This window comes from Habropoda laboriosa, unplaced genomic scaffold (genome assembly GCF_001263275.1).
Source record: "Habropoda laboriosa isolate 0110345459 unplaced genomic scaffold, ASM126327v1 scaffold95, whole genome shotgun sequence".
Classification (NCBI taxonomy): Eukaryota; Metazoa; Arthropoda; class Insecta; order Hymenoptera; family Apidae; genus Habropoda; species Habropoda laboriosa.
In genome coordinates, this window is record NW_017100204.1 from 128,955 (window position 1) to 151,924 (window position 22,970).

Consider the following 22,970-nt stretch of genomic DNA (forward strand, 5'->3'; position numbering starts at 1 on the left):
AATACTTCAATCTCTCAATGACAAATTGACTGTCCACGGTTCGCTACGCTGCTATTTCGTACGCGCAACAATACTCTCGTTACACGTTTACTATACTAAGCATCGTTCAGAGGTACCCAACTCAGACTACCACGATAAACCAACCCCCTTTTAATCCTAGGAAGGATTAAGATTGAACAGCGAGAATATTCCAAGGCTAATTATGCTAAATCTTCACTATCGCGACTCTGAATCCCTAATTTCCCTTAAGGAGGTATTTAGGTTCCCCAGATCAAAAAATCGCTGCTTTCCTGCATTTTTGCATTCCTTACAGTCTGGAGAATCTGCTTATCGAACAATTTTTCAAAATTCGATAAATTGTAAGAGCTATGAAAGTTTGAACGACTCAAGATCACACCTAACGCAGATCTAAGATCTTCCAACGTGATTTTCTCAAAAAACCAAAATTTCCACAATTGTAACTTTTTTCATCTCCCAGAAAAGAAGTCACGAAATCCTCTGAAAAAACAACGGTTTAAACTCGAATGCTCTCTTGAACAACGTAAGCGTAATCCCAAGCAAAGTGCTCTAGAATGCTCCAAGATAGCAGGACAGAGAGCATGATCACCGGCGTCCTTACAATTATACTATGCTCACGACTAGTATTCGTAACGTGGTATTCATTTTATTCAGCGAACCGATGTCGACACACACGCGTACAACGGCAAACGTGACTCTGGTGTAAACGAGAAAGTGGACTCTTGCCGGTTTGTATTTGCTTAGGTTCACCTACGAGCACACGTCGTTAGACGCGGCAATCCAACGATATACTTCGCCACTGTGCACCACGCTTAAAAGCACGGGGCGAGAGAAAAAGAGAGAACTGGTTTTGCACGGAGAAATATTCAGGATCGTAAACTAAGTTGGAAAATCGACGCTGCGAAGGAAATCGCGACACACCAACGTGAATGTCGAAACGGAGAGATTAATGCGCTCCTGCCTGAGTTACTGTCGCGAGCAATCGCTAATCGTTCTTATGAATGGGCGAAAGCAACGCGATAGGAAACGACGTATAGTCTACCGGTTATGTGGTCGTTCGATTGCTTGGTAAAATTTGGTTAGGTTAGGTGTTTTTACGAGTTGGACGTCGAGACAATGAACTGGAATCACTTAGGAATATGTAAATTTGATGATGATGAGACTTGCGAACAAGAATTGAACACTTGCAGACAAAAGCTACACTGAAACTCTGAATTCTACAAGTTTCACTGCAAATATCGAGAGTCTAGTTATGGTCGTTTGGTTGCTTGGTAAAATTTGGTGCAATTTTTATGAGTTGGATGTTAAGATATTAGACGACGAACCGGTGTCATTTAGGAATACGTAAGTTCGAAGCTAATAAAACGAATATTTCGACACGATACGTAATCCTTCGTTCTTAAAGGGTTAAAGGAGAACAAGGTAATCGCCACTTACGAAACATTCTGCGGCGTCGTCCATGAATCCGAGCTGGAACCTTTGCTGATCGAGAAAGCTCTCGGCCAGAGCGCGACGCAGCGTATCGGGAGGCAGCGCGCTCTCTTGCGAAAACTGCAGCTGCGAGAACAGGTCCTGTAACAGACAAGGTGACGAACATTTAATGCCAGCCGATCTAGAGCTAAGAGGCGGCTAGCTTTTGTCTTCGAGAAACACACTCGTGGAATTGTTTAACGCGTTTAGTGATTAATGGCATCTTTACCATGTCTGCTGTATCGTCACGGCCTTTCCCTATCGTACTACACGTGCCACCAACTAACGAGACGTTCGTTACGTATGTGTGAGCACGATTTTACTATTGTACCTATGAAAAGAAATTATTTTACGGCTAATTGCGCGTGTACGGTGGTTTTTGTGGTTGCTCGTTCAAGTGGCTCAAGGCAAGAGGCACTTCAATGCTCTAACGAAAGATAGACAGGTTTGTAGAAAATAAAGATAGCAAGTGAAAGGCCCAAAGTGGTTCAGATCAATGTTAAATGCTTTTTTTCTCGCTAAAGTTTCATCAAAATCGGCGATTATCATAATTAATGAAACATTTTTGTTATTATGTCAAATAATTAATTATTTTAACCCTTTCGTGATTAGTAGAAAATATGACTACTCGGATAAAAGTTAATCTCAAAAGAAATTCTCAAAAATAAAAATTCAGTACCGAAAGGTTTAAATAATACAACCTGTTCTTTATTTACGGTCGCAAAAATAATTCGTTGAATTTCTTTCGACGCGTGAATTTTTACTTCCTTCGAATATAAGATGAGTATAATGATGAGCGAATATTTACTCGCCACCGGTAACTTATTCTCAGGTAACGCGGTGTTAAAACGATAAAACATTCTGATGAATAAGGGCGTTGAGGCAACAGGCAGTCACATCGTGGACAGAATAGAACGATGGACAGTAGCGAGGAGTGTCGCGAAGACTGTGTAAATATCTCTGTTTGTAGGACACGTGTATCTCGTTACCGATGCAGAAGATGCACTTGAATCTGCCGGCCAGCAGACACGGAGGAATATTGTGTAATATCGTATGAAACTTTTGCCCCGGAGCATTGGGTAACAATTACCCCATAAATGTCATAAATGCACGTAGGCAACATTGTGAAATGTTGTTTGAAAAAAAAAAAGTATATTATAGTCGTGTGCAATGTAGAATTGCCGGTTTCATGCAAAAACGACACTTCGAAGGCAACTGTGTTACTTTGTTCCGCGATGAATGCGTTGTAAATATCGCGAGATCGAAAATGTAAAAAAATTGAGAAATGATAAATTTGCAGCGCAAAAGGTTAATAAGTTGTTAAAATTTGTTAAGACGTGATTTATTATTTTCGAGAATGGAAACGTCGAAAACGTTATTTACGAGCTTCGAAATGAAAGAAAAAACAAAATTCTTTATGAGATGCACATAAATTGTCTACGAATAAAAAAAGCCTCGGTAAAGAGATAAATTCTCCCGGTTTTTGGTAGCCTACATAAAAGACTGGTTTCCTCCAGTCATTTATTATTATATATTACATATATTATTCATGAACGCGAACCCCAGGATTTGCATATTAAAGTAGCACCGTTTTAGCGACAGCTACACTTCTCACTTCTCTTCCTTCCACGCGTACTAATTTTCATGCAACGCTACGACACATTTGTGTGAACGCCAATTAGCTGTATTCAATTAGGCGAAGGGACGACATCGATTATCATACGAATCTTCTCAAGTGTTCCACTCGAATACACAAAGTATTCACTAGCCTATCGCATGAATATATTCATCGAAATCAATACTAAAAATAATAAAGAAACTTAATACGACATAAAAATACCTGATTGCTGATAGAATTCTTTATTCCCTTGAATACCAATCCTGTTATTAAACGTGATTACTCACACGTCACTTTATAAAAAAATTATAGCACAAAGAAGCTCACGAAATCACACTGACACAAAAAAAAAAAAAAAACCATCATCGTACAAGTTTTAATCGACTCTCAAACAAATAGTAACAATAAACCAACTTTATCACTTGATACCTGATAAATAATTTTGTATTTCCTTGAATATCAGAATCACTCACAGGTCACCTTACAAAAATTCACGAAATCACACTATACCACAAAAAGAAAATACCATCTTCGTACAAGTTTCAATGTACACTGAAAACAACAGCGATCCGCGAAGAAGCGCGTGTCGCGAGTACCATGACCAAAATCAGAATTAACGAAAGCGAATCATCGAGTTGCTCGTTCGCGAAACGAGCTCAGAGTGGTGGTTGGCAAATGCAAAGGGAAACTCATAACGCCCACGCACACTGAATTTCCCGTTACATAAACGTATGCAAATGCGGTGTATGTAAATCGAATCGGCAACCCGAACGAAATCCCTCTGTTTTTAACGCGAACTTGTGTGCGTGTGTGTGTAGTACGTGCGCTCCGTTTCTCCCCCCCTCCCTAATCGGTGTATCATCGCGGCATGAATGAAGGAACGAGCAACCCGTAGAGATTTCGAAACCTTCGTACACACATCGTTGTAAACTCTCCGCTTGGATCGTCGCGCGTAAAAACCACAGGTCGCCAATTTTGGTTTCGATCCTTCCTCTGCATATGTGTCACGTACACGTCGAAGATGCGTTCTCTCCCGTCGCGATTGTGCAAATATGCCGCGAATAAATGGCGCGAGAGCATGGCAAACGAGTTAGTTTCGCAACTAATCCTCGAACGATCAGCGGTCACACATAGAAAGTGAGCAACACACACACGCATCGCTTCGGGTCGGTTGCTCAACGCGCGCAACATTTCGAGACGCAACGGCGAGAAAAATGTTAACGAAGCGGGGGGGAAAAAAAAGCGGCTTTGCGAGAGCTGTGCAACGCCAACCGTGCAGCGGCTGTGCAGCGTAAATCGTCTTTCGATCGATCGATCGGATGATGGTTTCGTATGCAGCGTGATATTTGATAATGGTAAGGGTCGTCGCGGGGAGTTCCTGTTGCATTGCGTGCAAGTGACACTTTTTTTTGGAGCAGGATGTCTCGGAGACTATTGGAATTTTAGTGCCCTGGGTAATGTGAAAATTGAATCATTTTTGAGATTTATTGATGATGGATTTTAATTTTGATAGGGTTTTGTTTGAACGAAATTTGACGGTGTTAAAATCGAACGAAGTGTTTTGAGGAATATTTGAACGAAATCTCTGAAAGTACATTGATCTATGGAGAAATTTTGACTACTTGATGATCATCCTTTAAGTATGAATCACAAAATGATGTCGTGCCAAAATTGAAAAATATTTTAATAATAACAGTAACAAAAAAAAAAAAAAAAAACAGAAATTTCTTTGAAATATTGATCTATACTTCACTGTAAAATTCAGTAAAAACGGAACATATTTACAAGAATCCGGTAATAAATTAGAAATCATACAAATTGAAATCCCGTTAAACCAGAAACAAGGAAGATAAAGAAGAAAAAAGGAGCGATGTTAAACGTGGAGAAAGCCTTCTCTCCTAAAGTATCATACCAGATTGGAGGAAAAATGGACGCGCGCGAGATCATCGAACCGAAAGAACCGCAAATGGTCGGGTGAAATTTTTCAATGAAAGTCGTTCGATGAGTATCGAGTGCCGCGAGTGGAAGACAGCGGTAATGGTAGTGACAGATGTGGCACGGCTCTACAAGCTGGCCAATATACAAGACAACGATAGTCTGGCCTGTACACGTCCACGTGCATCTCGACAAGGATGTAGCACCTGTTGGAAGCAGGTTAGCCTGGTATCGAAAAAACCAACCTGCACGCTGAAACTACATTGCTGCGCCAGTGAAATCGATGAATGAAAGCGACCCTGCGCTAAGATTTATCACGCCACCATGTGAAAATCGCTGTTGGCTAAGAGATTGTAGATCGGATCGAAGAAAATCGATCACTGATATGTTTCTCTAATGTTATTCGATGAAACTTCTATTTTCTATTCAACAGCTATTTCGAAACAATTTTCGCTTCAACGAAATTTCAAACAAACTGAAAATACAATACTCCTCTGTATAACAGATCATGTTTGAATTATTTTACGAAGCGCAGAAATCAGTAGTTTTCTTTGAAGATAAAATTACTTTTTTATCGATGTAAGATTTAATTGCTATGAGAATGAAAGAGAATCGAAACTACTTCTGCTTTAAGGAAATTTAAAATAAATTGAAAATATAATGTTCCTGTGCATCTTACGAAGTGTAGAAATCAGTAGTTTCCTTTGAAAGCAAAATTATTTTCCCATCGATGTAAGACTTACCTCTCAATTAAGGATTATATCTGAAGGACGTCTAATTGCTATCCCACAACTCGACGAAAGAAAGGTAGAATCGCAGAGGACGGGAGAATCTCTGTTCGAGTGTTACAAGCACAAGAAATGGAGCACTAACGACATTTTAAAGAGGGGCCATGTGTATTGCTTCAAGTACTTTCGCGTACAGTGCCACTAATTCTTATCTCGTCAACCTTAATGCGTTTTGAAGGACGTCATCGGCGTTTTAGGGAAAAAAGACACCCGCATTAGCTGCTTTAAAGAAAATTTAAAAAAAAGACACCTAGATCACCGTGACATTATTCCCAAGACCATAAAACAACCAAGACCAAGACACGACCATAAAAAAACAAGCAGAAATTTCGAAATATTTTTCTCTTTGAAAAATTAAGATGTGAAATTTGACTTTTCAAATTTAAGATAAGAATCTATAGAAAAATTAGTGTATTTAATTATCGATTAGACGTTAGATCATACTTTTCGTAGATCGCTCAACTCGATGTTGGACGGAGTGTCCTCCCTTTCCATGCCGCTATCTTCCTCCTCTTCTCTCGTCGCTTCTTCAACTTCGACCTTTGCCACCACCTCGTCCTTCTTCTCGTGACTGAGCGGCGTCGGCGTCACCGACGCGTCCTGACGAACTTTTATCCACTTCAACATTTTCTTCCGCAACGTCTCTACACCGCAGAAACTCGCTACGAACGCGCTCGTTTCATCTTAACGTCACCTTTCGAAATCATTCTCGATCTATTCGTTCCATTCTCAACTGAACAACGAACAACTTCACTAGATTTAATTAAAAATGTTTCCTGCAATGTCTAATCCACAAAATAAAACACGATCGTCTTTGTCTCATTTTAAGCTACTTAAAAATAATTCAAAGTCTTCTTCTCTATTTTATTTAAACAGAAAAATACTAAGGAAACAACTTCACTGGAAATGATCTACGAAGATCTAGAAGACACAATTTCGTAGTCTCATGATTTCCACCAACAAAAATTGTTCTTAAAAGAAAAGTAACACTGAACAATATTCCTCAAGAATTCTTCTCCACTGTCAGCAAAATTTCCTCAAAGTTCACGAAGCACGAAAGAGCATATAACCGTGGAAACACGCCCAACGCGAGATCGCGTTTGGAAATCGAGATAAGAGCGGAGTTCGAGGCGTGCGACATGTCTCTCCGGCTGGTCCCGAGCAAATACAAATTCTCACTCCACCGTACTCCTCTCTCTGATCCTCCTGCAGGCTGATAGTTCTGTTTGTCGTGTCTACACACACACACACACCGATTCGTTAGTCCTCGTTTAATCTACTCGCTGCACTTGCCACGGCCCTTTTGCCTTTTGTACTTCTCATCGATCAACCTTTTTTCTTTTTTTTCCACCGCTGATAACGCCTTGTAATTACTTCTATTTACTTTACACCGTTCTTCCAATATTTACTCGAAACGATATGATTTTTCTTCGAGAAATGATCTCGGTAATTACACCCATTCGAAATGTCCTCGATATTCTACAGGTCAGATCGACTTGCAACAGCGTTCACAGGCAAATTAATCCGTGAACACACTTTCAATTACTCGATCGAATAATCCGCAACGTTGTACAGTGACGCAAGACTAGCAGCTTTCACGGAAGGAAAAGCAAGAAAGAAGCTCGTGGACGCACGGGAAACAGGTGGTCACGTCCTGAAAGGAACACCAACAGATGATCCTCCGCGAATACCGAAGGAGGATTCGTATCCAGCAATTGCATGCCGGATGTACCAGGGGAGAACCCGTTGCCAGACGAGTCGTAGACTCGATTAAAAACATAAAACTCGTTTGGCAAGTGAAGTCACCTCTTCGATCTACGAGCCAGTGGTCTTTTAGACTCTGAATAAATGCCGTGTGCGCGCGGCTCTGTATCGTTGCTGCTCGTGAACGCTGATAAATATTCCGTGACTTCGATACCACCGACACGAATAATCATTTCTCCGTGGAAAATTGTATTTCCAAGTTTTGTCGTTGTTTCACAATTTTTTTTCCATATCAGACGTATCGTATCGCAGATCGGCGATTGTCAGGAAGTGCTGGGAGATAGTCTTCCTGAATAACACCGAAGCCTTTCTTCCGGTGTTAACGACTCGTTGCATCTCTCCCTCGGCAAGTTCGTTCCACTTGAGAGTGCCACGTGCTCCACGGGTGACACGGTTTCCTTAAAATTCTCCGTAATAAAACGGGATCGTCAACAGAGAATTGATAAATCCTTCGAGCAATTCGTCCTCTCGATATTTCATTCTACGTATCTTTCGAAGAATACGTATGTATATGTACCGCATCTGACAAAAACAGATACAGATTGTTCTTCATACGTTACACATCCACTTCTCCGCTATAGTTGAAACAAAGTACAGAAATCAGTCTTCTAAAACGAGCACCCGCAAAGTTAACGTCTTGATTTTCCTGTCTATTCACTCTACCACTACCAATCTCGCTCCAAACAACTCGAAACCAGTTATACTCGACAGCCATCAAGCAAGCTCAGCTACTAGGAGATCTCCTACTTTCCTTCACTCTCTTCTAGCCACAGGAAAAAAAGAAACACACACGCGCACACTGCCCCCGTCGAGTTGAAGCCAAGTCAGCTCACGTGGACATGGTCAAACCACAATCAACAGTAACCCGTTCCTTCATGGTGCTTCGTAAACAGAGTTCCCACTGCTGGAAAAATCCACTTTCCTGTTTCCTGAACGACCTGCCAAGTCCGCAGCGTTATGGAAGCCACTGTGAACTTCATCGACGCTCCACATTGGCTCCATCAAACTCGCGATCGAAGTTTAATACCTTCCAACCCTGTTTCCTTCGATCGTTCGCGTGTACAGATTGTTCGATAACACGAGGGTTGATCGTGAAGATCGGGAAATCGTTTGGAACGAAGCGTAAAGGTTCGATCGCGTCGAAGAACGTGGAGAACGAACACGAGACTACCTGCACGCGGCACCGTGCACTCGTACCTGAAAGCAACGACTCGCGCTGTGCTGGAGAACAACCCCCACCCTTCGTTCCGTCTCTCTTCCTCTTCTTTCTCGCCACGCTGGCCCCTTCTTTCCCCTACCGCCACATTGGGCCCTCCATAGATCCGAGAAGCCAATGACGTCACCTGGTTAGCTGTCCTACGTTCACCAACCTGGCCGATCGCGGGCCCAGCCAGGGCTGTATTCATCAGGCTCCTTTTACGAGCGACCTCTTTTCTTACAGATTTCATCCTTCTCTCTCGAAAGAGAGAGTTTCTTTGATAATTTGGAAATTTCGTTCGATGCGTGGAGAAATATTCTGGTTTCTGTTTAGTTCGGAGTTTCGAGTAGGCAGATTGTTATGGTAATTCTTCGAGACTCGGAGTTGTGGAGGTTGAAGGAAAATTTTGTTACTGTTGAGTGTCGATTTGTGATCTCTCGAGGAAAGGAAACATCTTTTTATAAAATAAAAGTTATTATTTGTAATAAAAATTTCACCGGATTTCCATAAATCGGTATTTTTTCCAATTTGTCTTTTTATTTAGTCATCGTATAAATTCGTGCAGAAAGTGAAAAATATTTGAACGAAGAGCCGAAGAAGTTTTATAGCGACGGTATAACGGCTGTACCAAAAAAAGTGGGAAGAATTAGATTTTTTTGAAATCTATAGATTCGACAGGAACTAACAGGGTGACTTAATATTTAACAGACTTTCGAAAATGTTAATCGACCTTCTTTTTCGAAGAACAAATTTTTTACGGTAAATATAGACATGTGTACAATGTCGGATCCTTTGAACACACACACACACACACACACACACACACGCAAGTTTTTACAGCAACCTGTGTCCATAACGATGATTCGCGTTAAACGATCCTCCGGAGGCAGAAAGTGTGTTTGAAAAGGGGAGTTTTGGAGCAGGTGTTGTTTGAAACGTTGAATTAGGGGATGAGTTCTAAAACGTAAGACAGAGTTGAGCGGACTTTACGAAACGCGGATAAGCGATTGCGGCGAAACACCGGCTGAATAATGCACCTTTTACGCATTTGCAATTCTCAGCCGGATAGAAAATGTAATTAATTCAAATTTTATTGTGGGAAATAAATACAGCTAAGAGGCGAGAGGGAGAGAGAGATTATCGAGGATCTAATGTTTCTTTTTTCACAGAGGAAATGAAACAGGGAACTCTTTGCAAATGCATGATACAGTTAACTTATACTTTACTATACCTGAGAATTGCATCACCGGAGAAAGTTCTAATCAACGAGGCGGTCTTATCAACGCACATAAAATACGCTGACACAATTCCTTATCTGTCACGCATACTTTACACGTGCAAAGAGCAAATAGCTCAAGCTACGGAGCAATTAAACATCCTCCCAACAGATCCTTGAAGCAACCATTTCCACTAGTATTTATGAGACTTGAATATCGAGAAATCTCGAAGAGCCCTTTAATCCTTTTACTCTTAATAAGAAGAAAAAAATTCGAACTGTTACAAAACTATCGTAATAGCTAAGAATTTCAATTAAAAGAGTGTAGTAGAATCGTTACTTTACAACCACAGACTGCCGTATTGCAGATGTAAAACAAACCTAATAACTCTTCTAACACAAGAAACAACGGGATACAATTCTAAGGTATGCAATCTAAAATCGCTGTATGTTCGAAGAGAATAGAACAGTGTTTAACTTTTACCAACTTTAACATTTATGCAAATTTTATATCGCACTTAGCTCCAGATAACCATTATGGTCGAGGCACGATGCGAAAAAGGAAACGGCTTCCACGGTTGGATCAGCAATTTGCTGCACGGGGAAAGAACACACAGCCTCCGCCTCGACCATGCGTTGAAATTACTCTTTACGTCCCTGAGGTCCACACCGCTCCTCTCGTAGAACTACGCCAGTCACGAGGAACGGTTCTGTGTGGTCATGAAGGTGTACGTGAATCGTACGAGAATACGAGAGGCCCGTACTACGAGCAGCCAGCACCGGGGCAAAGCCAGTTCTACATATCCCAGGACCTGAGTGTACGAGATACGACTGGGTCCTGTGTCACCAACACATAAAAGAGGTAACCGAGGCCTGCGCGAGCCACGACACGAAAAACCATCGAGGACGGAAAAAGCGGCCGCAGCTACGCTTGAATATACCTGGTCGAATCGTGTTTCACCATGGTGATGTTATTCTACGACCGATCGACCATTCGGGGGGTTCACGAAACAGTGAATTATCGGGCTTGAGATTTCCAAGTTTCCAAGTTTCGAACTTTCGAATTTTCAATCTTTCAAATTTTCAATCTTCCAAATGTTCAAACTTCCAAATATTCAAACTTCCAAGTATTCAAATTTTCGAAATTTACAAGTTTTAAATATTAAATCCAGTTCGCGCGAGAACCTGTACAAGTTAATAGAACTCATTGATGAAAGAGGAACTTCCGCAAAATTTTAGTTCCCGTCTTAGGTAGGTTTCTTGGAACAGTGAGTGAGCATACATAAAATGCCTCAAACCTTGAATGGTAAGACAATGACCCACACTTACTAAAATCTTTCAAAGTTTCAAAACACACATATCTAAAATTAAACACCAAATGTCACGTTAATCAATTTCCAAGTATCGGAAAAGAAATTTCCGAACAAAGACTTCTATACTAAACCCCAAAATCAACACTGAATTTTAAAAATGAACAAAACGTGAAAATTTTTCGTGAATCGATCACCAAGAAAATTTCCAAAAACAGATAAATACGTGCATAGTTTCCGGTGAGCTTATGTCCATGTTGAACCTCGATGCTCGAGGCGTAGGATGGATCGTTTCCATTTAAATATTCATGCAACAGACGGTTTCGTGCGGACACATCGTTTAGTATACCCTTTTATTTAGGAAGAAGGAAATACTACAAAACCTACGCGTTTTCAGTGACTACTTGAGTTACGCTTGTAAACGGCCCACGACTTGCGATTATTAAATAATAGCGAGAAGTGAATGGCACTAGATAAGGAGTCTTCTATTGTGAAGTACCTGGCTAGAATATTGGAGCGGGCAAACTCGTATACGGAAAATGATACGACACCTACGAGCACGTTTTATGACGTAATGGAGGAAATTAATTATCAGATCAATATAAAACAGGAAATTAATAAACGATAACAAAAACCAGATATCAATGTCTTTATACGATTTCATAATCTAATTTTCCTCGTACCATAGATTATTTTATGTTACTTCGCGCATGATTAATCAAATTCCGGATATATTCCATATTATCAGCCATTAACGATACTATTTTAATTTGACTTCGATGGATATTAATAATATTCGCTAAATTCATATCTCACTCTTAATTTTCCATCGAATCTCAGAAACTCGATGGAGCATCAAAATGTCATTTTCACACCGAAACAATAACGACAACAAATTTTACCATTTCCCTTTAAAAACGTGGTCAAGAACCGTCAATCTTCTCACAGCACGAAAAAATCAAAGGATTACTTGATCGTGCACCGTGAAAAGTATGCCGGCGGTGGTAACATCACGGCGTGCTACAAAAACGAAAGTAACGACGAATAACGATTAGGCTTCCCGGCACAATGGGAGGATTTTATGTGCCGTCAGAAGGTGCAAGTTCAAGAGAACCATTCGAGACGTCCGGAAACGAAGGTGCACACGGTGTTCATAACCGGTGCAACCGCAGCGTCACCGCAAATCGTACTCTTGGCACTGGGGGGCAAAATGAGAACAAATTCCGTGGGTTTAGAGTGTTACGTGCACAGATCCAGCGGAGAATATAACTGTTCATCCAGTCGACACTTACGAACTAATAGCCCAAATGACCGGCCATTATCCATGTCCACGACCACTCGCTAACTGTATTCTGCGTACGAAAAATTGAGCACAGGACCCTTAAGTGTGTATCTGTTGGACGATAGGATCGACGTAACGGGCAACTCGTGCTCGTGTAATAATAAAAGTTCATTAGGATAATGCGGTCGATGGTTGTTCGCGCTCGACGTCCAACGAGATTGCACTTGCCTGATAAAAATGATATGCGTTTCAGTTGTATTACTCTGGTAGACTCCAGACAGAGATTAACATTCGTCGAGAGTATTTAGAATTTTTTTTAAACGGCGACAGTTTTTGAGATAGAGCTCGTTTGAGGCTGAACTTGGATCGAATTATTCCCTTGGAAAGTAAACACGCGAAACACCTGTTGAATGTGGAATTGAAAAATTGCGAATGTATAGAAAAAGGACGTAAAATTATGAATTTTGCGCAATTTTCAGAAGTAAATTTATCTCGTCAATTTCTGTACAATAGTAATCAGCGTGTAACAAAAGTTTCCAGACTCTGGACTTAATATTTTATTACGACAGAACGGATGAGAGTAAAAAGGAAACGCTGCTAAACGACGACAAATGTCTAAAGTGTTTTTAAACGTAAATCAAAGCAAAGTTAATTTATTTAAAAATCTACGTTACTCTACTACGAAGAGTTCAAACATTTCAAAGCACGTAAAACGAAACGTATTGTACGATATATTCCCGTAAGATGATTACGACGGAAAATTGTTTCGCGCAAACGAACCGTGTACGCGAGCAGTGATTTCATATCGTTAAAGAATCGTTTATCCCGACGATAACATTTTGCGTTTGAAAGGGGTGAAGAGCTCGGCGAGGTGTGGGAGTCGTAAAGTCAAAGAAGCACCGCAAACGGCGCTTGGGTAAAGGGTCGCCTCGCTTCGCTTTAACCCCGAAGGTGTTTCGACCCTTCGAATGCGTTTCTGGTGAATCACCACGAGTCATCTCAGGCCGGATTCTTCGACGGTACACGTACCCCTTGTCTGGTATGCAGATACTTCCTCTTCCCAGAAGAAACTTTCAAATTTGACGCTTGCATACCGAAACGTGTCGGAGCTCTTTCGAAATTTCTGACCTAGAAATTGTCACGTCTCGTATATCTTCTAGCCATAGTTAAAAATATTTGTAATATGTGATTTATGAGTAGACTGCAGAGGTTTGTGCAATTGCCACACATTAAAGCTAAAGTAAATTGCAAGTTACACAAAAATTTCAAGAATTTCAAACAAAGAAATATCAAATCTATTTCTCATTTTCAAAAACTAATCATTAACCACCTGTCTATTTCTGTTCCCCCGAGTCGTTCCTATCAAGTCGCCTAACCCCTATTTAAGGATCCCGAGAAGGGACCAACGAACGATATATCAAATCCTCGCTTCCTCCCGCGTTATCCTGGAGGCTAAATTCAAAATCACACGGGTGGAATCAGAAAATTTCGTAACAAAGAAACACGCGAAAGAGGGGAGGACGACTGACTCTCTCTGGTTCGAAGAGGTTCGCCTCCATGTTCCTGCGAACTTGTCTCGAAAACTGTACCCTTTGCCTGCGGCAATTAACTCTCGAGATTGCTAATTAACCCGTGAGAACACCTGGGAGGAACCGACGCGTATTCCGCCGGGTGTTCTCGTCCCAACGTTCGAATGCGTCGCGTCCCCGTCGTTCTACGCATCCAACGAGTAAGTAAATACTTCCACGAAGTTCTACTCGCTGTACATTTACTACAATGAACCTGCAACGACGTGGAGGGGTACTTTCCGTTCCCTCGACCAATCACCGAACACCTGAGAACGTGTTTCTTAGAGGAGAAAGGTGTGCGGGCCCGTTACGATCGTTGTCTCTCTATCGAAGTTCGATTGGACGGGAAACGTGGATGAAAATCTGTCGATAACGTAGTAACTCTGATGCTTTATCACGATTTCGTTTGTTTATTAGAGTCGACATGAAATTATTACGTTATCATAACCATTGGGAAAAGATCTTTTGGTGACATTTGTGCATTACGATGATACGAATTGATCGGAGAAAACAATGTCAAGTATGAGAAAAAATTTTGTTTAAGAAAGAAATATTGATAAGAAGAGAAAGGTAATAGAAAGAAAATTCAATCGATACTGAAAAATCACTTGACAACTACTTATTACAATTATATTAATATCGTAGAGAAAGATTTGTACAGTTATGAACTAATTGCTACTGGATGTTCAATAAACAAAATACAGTATAAAAGATGACTTAAAAATAATTATACCTATTCCTATCAGCCGTCAAAATAAACCGAACTAAAACGAAAAGTTGTCTCACAAAGAACTACGTAGTCCGATGATTTCACCTTTATATCTACTTCATAATGGACAAACTGGTTTCAGCGGATTTAATGTGTCTCACGAAATGACATAAGCCTAGCAAATCACACCTCTCCATTTCGAAAATCCAAAGTGACCCAAACGTAAAAAAGACAAAGTGCTTCTGAAATGTTTCGTCCAACTTTAAAAATACAAATTCGTTGCAAAATAAAATAAAAACCTAACTCGCCGCAACAAAATCATCCCTTAGAGAAAATTTCTCAAAGTTACTCCGAGAAACGGTTCAATTACTTCTTGAAAGAGGCGCCGTGTTTAACGGCACTAGAAATTTTACAAGGCAAACATCGGTCAGCCATCCAACAATAAAACAGAAAGGTACTCCTTTTCCCTGAGATTAGATTACCCACGGGAGATTGGCGCGGTAACATGAAGTGGACACGCTACGCGGCAACCGTAAGGCAATCCTTATTCGTCTTAAGCTCTCGAGAGCTTCCAGCCTAGACGCTTTTATCTCGAGAGCGGAGTGTACAACCCCGCTCTTCTTCATTCTCCGCCCGGGGTTTTCATTATCGTCGTGGGAGCCGCGGATGCGACTCTACTCGTCGAATCGCACGATCAAAATCACTCGATGCGACGACACAGTCCCCGACGCGTGTATGCACGCGAAAACCACTCAAGGCTGTCCGCTTTTGTTGCCGAGCCATCGGAGCTCATCGATACGTAAAGATGTCAAGGCGGTTTTTAATGAAACTCAGATCTGCCTAGGGCTTTCGTCGTAGAGTCACTCGATGGATGCAGTGTTTTTGATCATTTCGCGATGATCGATCTTCTGCGATTTGTGTCGGTTCTTTGAACAGTTTGCCTCTTTTATGTTGGTCAATTATTTCATACCTTTGTAGTCTTCAGTCTTGTAAATTGAAACGCTGTGCCAGAGTCACTCGATGGATGCAGTGTTTTTGATCATTTCGCGATGATCGATCTTCTGCGATTTGTGTCGGTTCTTTGAACAGTGTGCCTCTTTTATGTTGGTCAATTATTTCATACCTTTGTAGTCTTCAGTCTTGTAAATTGAAACGAAAGCTGATCTTTGTTGCTAATTTAACTGTTTTTGTCACATCTTGATAGAATCTGTGATACGAGTTTGAGTTTCTGTTGTAAGGCAAAGGTTAAGGCAATTTAGTAATATTTTTGTACATTTTTTCAGCGATACTTCAAACTGCATGCTCTACTTAGTATGTAGCCTTTTTCCGATTGCATTAGAGCATCGTGAAAGTATTTATAGTTCCGGTCTTTCCGTATTATTTCCCTATTTTATACTTTGAAATATTGATAACAACCACTGTTTTCTTTAAAAACTTCCAAATATTCTGAACGTTTCATTAAATATACTAGATAATAGCACACAAAATCCTATTCTAAAAAATGCCCAAAAATTGTTCAGATAATAAAAACAAGGCTCACTTAAAAAATACATTTATCTTAATATAAAAAAACATAACGACTTTGAATTAACACTTGTATTAAGATAACAAGCCTAATTGCAGTCATCAAACAATAAGCTAAGTCCTTAATAAATTCCACACATTTCCACTGTGAATTCTACGAACACAGAAACGCATCTTCGTTTCAATACACGTGCAACCAAACAAACGTTCACGAATATACTCTTCTTTCACGGGCAATTTGCACGTTTCTTCGCGTGTCTTAGTAAATAAGTATCTTAGATTCTCTCGTCTGAAGAGAGAAACGCATTTAACCAGGTCCTGTGTGATGTCGGTTCTTAATAAGGTTCCCCGTCCCTTTTTTCATCTTCCTTTTTCTCCACGGGGAAAGATTCATCTTGCTTACCTTGAGGGCGCAGAAGATGCAGGATTCTCGCATGCAGGCGTGTCCAGAAAGCTCCCTGAAGCTTCGCCGGAAGATGTCGAGGTGCCATAACACCTGAAACACGCGGGAGAAAATGAATTTTTACAGGAGCGTAAAAGTCAGCACCGCGGCGTGAACTTACGACGCTGACGAAACATCGTAAATTTCTGGAAAATGGCTTGTAACAAAGCTTAAACTTTGGAAATTCGAAGATTCATGGGAGTACGCCGAAGTTCACGAGGGAAGTGAACTTCCGGAAATTTTTCTTCGAAACAACCGTTTCTGAAACGGTGAGTTGTAAATTGACAGAATTACTGTTCTCGGCTAAAGTTTACAGTATTCTTCTATTTTACGTCAGACTGATAAAAAGTTGCTGCAAGAAAAATGTCGCGATACGGAATTTATGATATCGTTCCTATAAAATCACAAGATAGTACACTTTATATCCTTGGAATAATTTTTTTCAAAAATAATAAATATGAAATATAAAAATACACGATAAAATCTACTAACTATTATCACACAGTGAAGTACTATCGAGCAAAATCGTCAAATCTTTCACCTCGAAAAAAATAATAAACTTAATCTCTCTGGCAAGTTTCACCTTCGAAACTCGACAGTGCGCACAGTCTTATCGTCGCAACGACACATCACCGTCAGGGTATGCTAATTAACAATAAATCTCTGGAAAGTCTGTACGCGTGTGGGGAGTGAAAAACTGACGGTGGCGTGGGTGTGCACGCAATATGAGGAAGTATGTAAATGCGACAACGTGGTGCGTGGAACGGGGTAAAGCTCTAACCACGCACGATAGTAGCCAAGCGTATAGTGAGCGCATTATTATTCCGGGGGAAAGTAAATCACAATTTCCGCGGCCATGTCCTGTCGCATAGCGGAACATTATTTTCGCCTTTCCGGCCTCGCACCGGCTAAATATCCGGTGTATTCCTAAAAATCACGCACACCGATGTTGCAGCCAAAACAGCCAAGTTATGAAACTCATTTGTTATTTTTACATCATTTTGTTATTTTTGCATTATTGCAAATGCTTCTGTTACCGTTTGTATATACTACACCGTTAAATACTACCGGCACGTTGTTTTCGAAGGATAGTTTTCCTGGATAATTTATCGGCTCGAGTGAAAAGCGTCACGAAGAAATTGCGCGAGAGGCAATTAAGTTAATTGCAAAATTCGCGATCGTAATAAAGCACGTTTTATCGTGGATCCGATTTAATTAGCTCTAATGTGTATTTCTGGCGGAAAAAGAAAAACAACGGGAAAAAAAAAACAACACAGACGAGTGGAACGGTTTTGGCCACATTTGTGGGTCGCGCTGCTTGAAATTTATTGGAAGTTAATTCGATTCGAAGCGGTTGACTTGATTAAACGGGGAGAATTGGTGCGTTGTAAATACTAATTAATTTTTTCGACGTCCTGACGTGTATTTTCCTTCGATTCAGAAGCGGAAGAAACTAAGCTCCTAGTCATTTTGCGAATATTCGCTCGAGGGCAAATTAAACGGCTTCTGACGATACTCTTCATTCGTTAATTAGTCCGAGCGAATTAATTTGTCTTCTAAAATGCACTTCCGGTTTCAGGCTTGCTTGTTTTCTCGAAGGATTATAGGTGACTGCGTTAGAGATAACGCAGCAAATAGGAAATAGCGAGTGTTAAAATGATTTGTGGAAAAGTTTGACAGAGAATTATTTATAATTACAAATTTTTAATATTGTAAAAATTTTATTTAAGAATAAAAATGTTATTTTCGGTTTGTTGTACTTTGAAATTTTGTGTTTTTAAATGTCCCGTCCACAAGTTGTCGAATTTATCGAATGCTTCGTAAAATCTTCTGTGTTCCCTTTTTTTTCGAACGTTATGGTAAAAAGAAAGATCGAGAAGTGGCGTGCACACATACGCGGGAAAGTGTTTTCATTCAATGGACGTGTTTTGAAAGACTCGTGGGATCTAACAGGTGAACAAGGTCCTTCTTCCAGCAGGAGCGTATCAGTATAGCTCTTTGGTCAGGACGTAGTACAATACTCAAAGGACAAGTGCACACCTGGATTACTACCAGCACTTGTTTCTTCGATGCACAAAGTATAAAAGGTGCATTTGAGCTTTTGACAATAGAAGTGGAAGTAAAATTGAAAAATTTGTAAACTTGAAATTGTTAGATATTTAATTTAACAATTTGCAAACTTTCAAGCTTGAATTTGTCGGATATTAAATTTAACAATTTTCAAAGTTTCAAACTTTTAAATTTGGAATTTTCAAACTTTTTCAAACTCTAATGTTTCTTAATCCTTTTTATATCAAAATACAGATGACCTACTTCGTTTCCTTTTCCAAATGTTACGCAAGTAAATCAACAAACTTCAAAATGTTCTCCAAGGCAGTTTTAATAGTATTACGCACTTTTCTACTCGTTATAAAAGCATTCAGAAAGAAATCTCATAGAAATTACATCAATTTACGCCTTACAATTCCAGACTGTGCTAAATACCTAATTATTGTTGCATGACTCCGAACCATTCGTTCAGATATTCTCCGTGAAACGTACCAGTATTTAAGTTTTATTCTTTCACCAACAGTTTCAACCTTGTTACACCTTTCTCGAAATTACATTGTACCGTAACTCAGAATCACAGAATGTAAGGCCAACCCAAAATTAAAACACAAATACATTCACACGTTTCTACGTAAACAGAAAAATATACGTCAACAAAATTCAACTCTAAACATTATCTACATTAAATATCCTCACAGTATTATTTTCCAAAGAAAATTATTACTTTTAAAATATGATTTACATCGTATAATATACCTTTCTTTGTTTCATTATTGACCATTTTACCTATCGTTGCAATACGCGATCAATTTTTCCGAAACCTCGAAGACAAACCAACAAACAAGTGTTCCAACTATAATTGCAAAAGCTCATCACGACAAACAGTGCAACGTAATTTTTTTCACCTGATTACCTTGACCCTCTCTCTCTCCTCAATGCTACGAAAACTTTGAAACTTCACACGGTGTTGAACGCGTATTATAATACACCGATTTCATCACGAAAGTGGTTGGTTTCCCACCAGCATATCTGATTTGCATACGTAACCGACAATTTCGCGCGATTTCCATACAAGATCGACTGGCTGCGGTGGAGTAATCGTGAAAACATCTAAATGGAAAAGCTGTCGCGGCGCGGAAACGCATTTGATCTCGTGCTGCTCCAGAAACGCGTTCATTCACAATCGCACCGATGAAAGGTGACGGGAAAACGAGAGGAAAATGGATCGCCGCGTTATATACCACCACTCGCAGGTTTCTTGCGACTTAATGAACCGCGCTCTATGCTCGCCGCCGCTGTTATTATCGATAAACCGCACGAACATCGACCACCCCGCCTTTCGACTGTTCCTTTCGAAACGGCCACCAACCGCGGGACTAATTAAATGTGTGCCAACTCCCCAGTTCTCTGCATTTTCGAGCATTCTTCGCACTTTACAACGTGTGAGAGAAGAATATACGAGAGAAAATGGAAATTTGGAAGTTTACAAGATTCGAGTATGCAACTAATTAACATAGAATTACTAATTAATTTTTTGGATCGGTGGTTTTTGCTTGGGTAATGTCGATGATCGTTTGAGCTTACGTAAACAAGAGTTCGACTGTGATCCATAAGTGGGACAGTAGAATAATCTTTTTTAATAAAAGTTTTGACATTTATTTTTATTAGAAAATATTATAAATTGTTGCTTGTGAAGTTTTCAACGAGCAACATGTAGATTATTCAATAATAAATAAATTCGTCAGAGGCGAGGTAAAATGTATGTCATTTTCCCGTTGTGAAAGATTCAATTCGAGGGACTGGTTGTGAGAGAGACTTTATAGAGAAAGCTTCACGTGCCTATAAATGGAAGTTTCTAAAACTTTATCATAACTCATTATCTCGAAGCATGCTAATGATCAATTAGCACTGTATCACGAATATAGAAAAATGTAGATACTAGAAACCCTCGACAATTTCGTAACAGTTCGCCACAAGATTTTCATACCGATCCTTAAAATCTTTCTTCACCATAATTCAAACACGTACAACAAACATACAACATCATACATTCGAACATATTGCCAGGTCCATCTCTCTCTAAAACCAATCATAATAAACCTCTAAAAGTGACCACAACTGCAACCCTAAACTCACGTCCAAACCCTCAAACTCCTCTCAACCCGTTTAAACACACCCAAACAACAAATTCCCAGATGATCGAGTAAAACGAATGTTCGTATCAACAGGATGATTGAAATGAGCACGACCAGAGACGTCGAATCAACAGGTACAGTCTCGAGATCGAGATGCATGTAACGGTATACGCGTTATTCCAGCGTATCGAACCGCACCAGAGAGAAGCAATCTCTTGCACACCGGTGTATACACGGTGTACAGATTTATCAAGAACGAGAACGTGGAAGAAAAGTCGAACCTTGGCGATCTGGAAGAGAGCCTGCCTCCTTGGTCTCTGCTGTTCCTGCTTCATCCTCGTCACTCTTGAAGATCACGTACGATCGCTCTCTTCCCTCGTAGCACAGCGTCGCGCGACGTCTCCTTTCAACGTCCACCGATAACGATTGCTTAAGATCATCTACGATCGATCCTCGGTGGACTCGTGGCACTGTACATGATTCAGGCCGGTGCGTTTTTAATTGCTAACACGAGCGAACACTGGACGGACACGCGAGGGTTGCGCGCAAACCAACAAGTACTCTCTTAGCCGGGCGTCGGTGCAACAATGCCCGGATAGGGCTGGGACCGCTCCGCGCCGACAGCAGCGCTCATGGGACTCCTGCGGACAGGTTCGGAAGCAAGCGGTACCCGGCAAACGCGCTCTTCGAGCTACAGTAACCGTCGTGCTGGCTATAGTACAGTGGGTTTCATAGATTCGTTCTGGCGACACGTACGAGTCGTTAAAATTTAAAGATATGAAGGATTTTTCAGGAAAAGTTACTTTTTTTAAAGTAGGAACAGCGAAAACAGGTAAATGGAGATTCTTTGGAAATTGGTTCAACGAAGCTGCTTGTAGAAATGAAGAATATTAAGAAGAAATGAGTATTTCACGTACAACTGTCACACGTTTGTATTAGTGTAGCATGAATTCGTGAAATCCACTGTACTTAGTACTGCGCTATAGCACGGCGAAGTTTCTGCGCGCAGAGATCTGAGGACTTTGCAGGGACGCAGACTGACCTGTGCTATACCTGAGGATCTTTGTTCGCGAATTGGGTGTCGTTTAACGTTCTCTGTTCCCTCCGCCTGCACGGACGAAGAGAGCGGGTTTTTGGGATACACGAAAAAGGTCGGGGTTTGTTTAAGGAATTACGAGAGCAATGGTAAATTCTTTTTGTACGCATGGTACATTGTCGAGGCTCTCTATTGATAGCTGAAGTGGTTGGTTCGTTGTTGAATGCTTCTCACAGGCCAAGTCTATACGATTCTTTTATCCTACAGTTTATCGACGAATCTCACGTTGATTTTTGCATTGCAATTTTACACAGATCTTTGTGTCAACGTATAAATCCTAGTATAACAAATTTTTGGGTATACTACGTCCTTCTTTAAGAATAAAAATATATTAAACGTGTACAACTGTCCAACAATCTTTCTTCCTTCATCTATTCCGAGCAATAAATTCCAGCAGAGTCGTAGGTCCCGCTAATAGGCCGCTAAATCAACAAAAGAAGAAGATCCAAGAAGTAACGTCGTAAAAATGCTCGCGGATGCGTCCCTGATGTTTACTACAGTGTGCACAGGGCAGCCATTTTTACTACGAGGGCCCCAGCGTGGGTGAGAGGCCCGGGGTCAGTTGTAGCGGCGAGGAGAGGGGGAAAAGGGCGAGGTGGAGGGGAGAGAGCCGGGTTTTCGAGCGAGCGGAAAGGGGAAGTGGCGAACAGGGCCACGGAAGAGGTCTGGTGGGGGAATATGGGGACGCCGGTGAACGTATAGAAACACAGTGGAAGGAAGGGGTGGCAAAGGGACTGGGGAGGAAGGACGAGGAGGGAGGAGGACCCATCACGACACTGACAACGTTTTACGTTACGCTACGACGCTACGAGATTGTTACGCAATTTGATTCGGCAAAGAATGAGTAA

General features: G+C 40.7%; 1 protein-coding gene across 1 annotated transcript in view; it reads right to left on the reverse strand.

The window, feature by feature from the left end:
- The window catches only part of LOC108570580, a 79,741-nt gene that overhangs the window by 12,752 nt on the left and 44,019 nt on the right, over window positions 1-22,970 (reverse strand). Inside the window, exons 2-3 of the mRNA XM_017932461.1 lie at window positions 16,804-16,896; window positions 1,456-1,590 (exon numbers count right to left, since the gene is read on the reverse strand). Of these exons, the coding sequence (XP_017787950.1) occupies window positions 1,456-1,590; window positions 16,804-16,896 (228 nt within the window). The remainder of the gene's footprint in view (window positions 1-1,455; window positions 1,591-16,803; window positions 16,897-22,970) is intronic.